The following is a 6,100-nucleotide window of genomic DNA, read 5'->3' on the forward strand; positions in this document are numbered from 1 at the left end:
ACGCAGACACTGTCTGGAGCCACTCTGTACCTCTTCCCACTGCCTGCCTTCCTGCAGAGCTGTGATACTACGGCTCCTTCCAAGAGCCTGCAGCATTCCTAATCCATCCGCTCCATCTCCGTCTGCCTCTCCCTGTCATTGACTGAGGCTTCATGCACTGAACACAAGCCTGGTTTTTAGTAATTGCTGTTCCCAGAACTCAGCAGGCTGAAGGGGGTGGAAGGGAGATAAACATCAGAGTTCAACATCCAGACAAACACAGCAGAGCACACACAATAAATACGTCCACCCCCAAATGCAAATACATCAGAAGAGATTCCTTGCCCAGGGCTCGGAGCATTGCAGGCTCAGGCAGGAGAGCAACACGATGAGGTGAGTGCAGTCACAGAGACATCCCCAGCTCCTCTGGCCACTTGGCTTTCCGCAGGCCTCAGAAGGCATGAGTGTGATTCTCATCTTGTTTAGCTGTTGCTACAGTATGACTCCACCGATACCCCCTGATTTCTCCCATTGTTGTGAGAAGGGTGTTGGTCATAAGGATTTCGCAAGAACTGAGATACCTGATTTGGTATCGAGTGGCAACTTGGATGTGTGGCTTTTGGGGTATGATCTGAGTTGATGCTCACACTTTCTCCATTAATTTCTTCCTTTGACACAGGCTGTTTGTCTTGCTAGCTATGCTTTACAGTGGAGTAAGCAGCAGCATTGTGCTGCAGAAAATGTATGGGAGGATCACATCCCCCAACTTCCCAAATGTCTACCCAAATAACAAGGAGAGAATCTGGAATATTACTGTCCCCAAGGGATATTCTGTCCGCATCTACTTCACCCATTTCAACCTGGAGCTGTCCTACCTGTGCGAATACGATTATGTGAAGGTATGTGTAGGGCAGGGTGATGTAAGTTGTTAAAAACTGTGTATATGTGATCCTGGACACATACAGGACTAACATAACTGTTGTAAGAACTTGATTCTATCTGCTAGTAAAGTGCGGGCTCTGCTGATTTCTAAATGATGTGTTTATTGAGGCTCACAGGACCAGGAAGTAGAACTGGTTGTCATGTTGGAACATCTGAAACTTGAGTTGTTTATGCTCAGAAAATTCTGATGTTCCCCTCTCGTGAAGTAAAAGGTTTGAAAATTTGCCCAAAACAACATTTGAGCTTCATTTTGCTGAAGTTACAGTGTGTGTTTCAAATTAACAAGTAGTGCTTTACACAAAGTATAATCAGAGACTGTGAAAGTATAAGCGGTGGTCTAAACAAGATACTGTTGGCTTGTCTAAATGTGCACTTGCAACACTTGCTATGGTGTCTTTGCAAGCTGATGTGAGAAGCAACCTCGGGAAATTAAGCAAACAGTGGTGTCCCTGAAAGATTTGTACACCATGGGCTCTTATGTGCCCTTGTCTAGGCGTCTCTGTTGCTGAGTTGAGGCCATGCTACCTCCACACTAGTTTTGTTGTTTGCTTGGGCTTGGTATATATTAAAGAGGGAGCTGTATACACAGGGAGTATGCAAAACCAGTGCATCAGCAGTGCTTTTGAAATGATGGAAGCAATCAGGCAGCCTTGTTCCCTTTCAGGAAGATCTCATTTTCGTGGTTTTATATGGCATGTTGCTCCCATTTCCCAAATCCGGGTTGTTCTTTGTGTAATTTCCTTCGGGCCAGCCAGAGTAGTCATTTCTTGCAGGTCTGTAGCACACAGTTCAGTCACTACTGTATACAACATGAACCCCATATATCAGAACATTTCTCTTGTATTAAAAACATAAGATAAATGAAGAACTGGAACTTTAATAAGTGAATCATAGAGGAAGTGAATCACTAGTTTAAAGAGACATTTGTCAGTGCATGAAACCTTTTTACCCCAGTTGTCTCTGACTTTACCAAGGTCTGGTTGTCACTGAGAGTGCCAGGTTAACAAGAGCATGATAAACAAAGCATGATGCTGATAGCCCAGGCTGGCATCACAGCTTCATGTGGGCCTCTGAAGGGAAAAAGGGAGACAAAACTATCAGCTTAAGTCACAAAAAATAGGGGAAATCTTCTCTTGTCTGTCTCTGGATCTGAACTGACCTCCAGAACCACCTTTTGAGACCATCTAAACCTTCTTTCTCACACCATTAAACACTTGCTTTCCAAGCCACGGAAGCAGGTTGGGAAAAGCAAAACTCTGTGCTCATCTGGTAGATTTGTCTGCCTGTTTTGCAGCTGAGCTCTGGTGGGAGGACCTTGGCTACGCTGTGTGGAAAGGATAGTACAGACACTGAGGAGGCTCCGGGCAACAAGACATACATCTCCGTTGGCAACAACCTCATGGTAGTGTTTCGGTCTGATTACTCCAATGAGAAACCATTCACAGGCTTTGAGGCCTTTTATGCTGCTGAAGGTAAGAGACCAGCCCCTCTTGTAGATGGAAGAGACACAGCTATGATGGGGTTGGTGCTTCCCTGTGCTCTCACAGTCTGTGGCTTCAGGTGGGAGGTGGGAGAGGGTGGTCTCATTGTACGGAGGCAGATGCAAAAGGGCACAGCAACCAAAGGCAAACAAGCCAACCTCACAAAACACAGAGTGGCTTAGACCAAGACAAAGTGTTGTTGAAGGCTGTTATTTGCCTAATTCTATGCTTCACCCATTAGATATCGATGAGTGCAAACAGCTGTTTGATGGTGAACCCCTCTGCAATCATCACTGTCACAACTACGTGGGGGGCTACTATTGCAGCTGTCGGATTAGCTACACACTACATGAAAACAAGAGGACATGCACAGGTGAGCTCTTGCTAGATCAGGAGATACCTCCCTACCTACAGGATCCACTTAAATCCAGTCCTGATGCTAGCATCAGGATGAAAGCTGTGGGGTGTTTTTGTTCTTTTCAGTATTCCTTATGTGCCTGGTGCAGCTTGAAGAAGGTACAGCAAGTTAGCCAGGGCTGTGAGCAGAGGCCCTGGTTTGTGGAGTAGCTGAGTGCTAATTGCTGCCATTAGGGACAGCAATATTGTGTTGCAGTGAAATGGTGCACTGGCAGTTGGTTTTGGTTACTCAGACAGCATCCACCTGTGTTCAGCTTTAGACAGACTGAATGAAGAAGCAAGAAGCTTGTCTTATACTTCCCACCGCAGACACTTCCAGCCTTCATGGCTGCCAGTGCAGCCAGCTTTGCAAAACTGAGTCTGTCTTGCTCCCTGGGTACTGAGATACTGAGTATTCTGGACCTGAGTTAGTAGTTGTGTTGGAAAATCTAACAGTTGAATTGCAAGGTCTAATGGAGAAATAGTTAGCTTACTCCCCCTGGAACAACACAGGCCAAGAAGGACAGTCCACATATTGCTGACACTGGATACAATGATCCACTCACAAAATGGAAGACAAGGCCAGGCACAGATTTCTTCTTCATAAGGGCAGACAGTATGAGGTTACCTAGCTGGCTTCTGCCTGCCTCTGCTTCTCAGTTTACAGCTAGGGAAAGCTTATGTGTCATCAGACAGCAACGTGTCTGTCTGAATCAGCATGGGGATCGGCACCTCAGGATTCACTTTGTAGTGCAATGTGTGCCTACACACAGTGTCAGATTCATCCTTTGTGTGTGCAGGTTTGCCCACCCGGAGCTGAATCCTGTCTGGACAGAACCACCACACATACTGCTTACTAAATATTGTCATAGGTGGGAAGGTAGTTTCTTGGAGCTCCCCAGTACTAAAATTCTGAATTGGATCTAACTCCCAGTGCTAAGGCCGCCTTGGCATTTAGCTTCCCAGCTCCAGCCTATTACAGACTCTTTCCAGCCCATGGCTGCCCTGGGTCTGATTCAAGATTCAAACTCCTCGTAGCTCCAATGTATTGGAACAGACCAATTCATTCAACCTCCTCTTCCTAAAGTAATGGCTTTTAGCAGAAGTATATGGATTTATTTACACTATAAAGCATGTGCTTGGTCTTAATGTGAAGAATGAATAGAAGTGAACCATCAGACTAGCAGCTTTGCATTGACCGTTCATGTGTGCACACTTATGTCCCCCTCCTTAAACATAATACTAGGAGGGGGAGCTGCCCAGCAGGGCTGGGATACCTGGAGGGGTGGAGATGTGTGCATTGGGAATTACTGTGGTGCAGCCAGTGCGCTGGAACCTGTTCACATTTCAGAGGCCTTTAGATGCAAGCGCTGAAGCTGCTCCAGCCATTGGGCTGGGCTGCAAAGCAAAGATCTCTGCAGATCACCTTCATGAGATGAGGGCAAAAGCTGCCCCTTTGATTTTGGACTCCTGTCTGAGCAGGCTGATATTGACAGGCTCTTTTTTTTTCTCCTTTATTTTCCAGCGTGAGATAATTAAGCTTCTCCTCGCTTAGGCAGAGATGGAGACAGATGTGCTGGGAAGAGCTGGTTTGCCCTCCTTCCTGACCTGCCTGTTGCAGTCTGCCCAAGGGCTGCAGGCTTCTCTTGCTCAGTGACTTGTATGTCTTGGTTCCTTGCCTTTCAGACCTGCCTCCTGCAGACAATAAAGAGGCTGTTCCTTGTTGAAAGCTGATGGCAGCCTCTGGGGCATTCATTTTCTTGCATTTCCCATGTCTTACTAGAGAAAAAAGAATGTGGATAAGGCAGGATCTGATAAGAGAGAAGTCATTGTGAAAGGCCACAAGCATCACTGCTACCTGAAGACTCTCGAATTTCTTGTCCAGCTCTTGTTGCTTGACCTTCCATAGCTCTTAAACTGCAACAAGACCAGAACCACATATTTGTTCCCTAATGTTCCTTTTAGATATGCTGTTGTCTGCACCCAGACTTGTAGATTGAAACTGTTTATAGTCAGAGCTCATTCAGTCCTTGGAAAGGTTTGAATTTTTTATTTATTAATCCAAATTTTGTGACTCTGGCCAAATGTCCCACTGGGAACCTAGCCTTATGGCTGAAATGTGTTCTGGTGAGCAAAGCCTCAGAGTTCCAGGAGTTTAGAATATCACTCATATGAATGTCACCAGGGCAGTTTAGGTGTCTTGCTTCATACAAGGGAAGGCAACAGTTCCCTCCCCACCATAGATGCAACACAACGAATGCTATTCTTCAGCACTCACAGTGCCTCTCACTACTCCTCATCAATGTCCATTTGTTGTCCTTTTAGACTGTACCTTCTTTGGGCAGGGAACATCTTCTTAAAACATGTTGGAGGAATGCCATGCTCTGCACTTGTCAGTGACTAGAGCTCCCCAGCTCTGTGGAGGAAACATGATGATTATTGCAAGACGTTAACAAGACAGAGCTAAGGAGCTGTAGGTGAACTGCTGAAGATAAAACAAAGCTTTGTTTAAAAAGCTTGAGCAATCAAGGAGCATAGTCAGTCAGCATTTCCTTATTTCTGCAATTTAGCAGGAGTAGCTTTTAATTGTAATTTATGAGGCTCGGTTTCTCCAACCCCATCTCCATTCTTCAGTGCCTGGAGTAAATGGGGGAGGAACCTGTTTCCAAGTGAGCATGGGAGGGGATGGAGAGTCTTTCAGATGAGGCACTTGACTCATTTCAGGTCACAGTATTTGTAGACTTCTCTGTTACCTTGGGTAAATCGCTTTATGCTAGCTTTGAACATCCATCTGCAAAATGAGAGGTAACATCACTGCCTTGACTTACTGGGAAGATGCTTAGTAAGTGTTGTAGAAGGTCGATGCTGCAGAGAACTGATCTGGGGGCAGAGTGGCTGTGCAAGCAGTTACCAAGGCTTACTTCTGCTGTATTTAATCTTGTTCAGAAGCTGTTTCATGGTCACACTGAATTGTGATCAAAGCAGCTTGAAATTTTGTCATGGCTCGGTGATAAAATTTATGACCCACCTTTCATTGGAGACCTAATGAGCCAATGACAATGGACTTGCAAGTTTTGAGGGAGTCATTTTTCAGAGTTCAAGCCTCTGGCAAACAGCTCACTGTGATTCTAATAAAAATATGGCCTAAGCATAATTGAGCACTCTCTGGACAGCTCTAAAGCTTGGACTGAGAAGTCAAGGCACAGCTTTTCTGCTGGCAGCTGTTAAAAAATTATTTGATCCTTTTTGTGCTGGCTAGTTTATGACTTTCTTGATTTCAGACTTATGGAAAAAAATACTAC

At 45.3% G+C, this 6,100-nt stretch overlaps 1 protein-coding gene across 1 annotated transcript; it reads left to right on the plus strand.

The window, feature by feature from the left end:
• The first annotated feature begins 329 nt into the window (after nt 1-329).
• On the plus strand, nt 330-4,527 carry MASP2 (MBL associated serine protease 2). The gene is made up of 5 exons (XM_009965095.2): nt 330-372; nt 659-878; nt 2,216-2,393; nt 2,644-2,775; nt 4,324-4,527. The coding sequence occupies exons 1-5, from the start codon at nt 368-370 to the stop codon at nt 4,326-4,328; spliced, it is 540 nt and encodes a 179-aa protein (XP_009963397.2). The 5' UTR covers nt 330-367; the 3' UTR covers nt 4,329-4,527.
• Nucleotides 4,528-6,100: the final 1,573 nt, after the last annotated feature.

The sequence above is a fragment of the Tyto alba genome, unplaced genomic scaffold (genome assembly GCF_018691265.1).
Source record: "Tyto alba isolate M040663 unplaced genomic scaffold, T.alba_DEE_v4.0 Super-Scaffold_20000042, whole genome shotgun sequence".
NCBI lineage: Eukaryota > Metazoa > Chordata > Aves > Strigiformes > Tytonidae > Tyto > Tyto alba.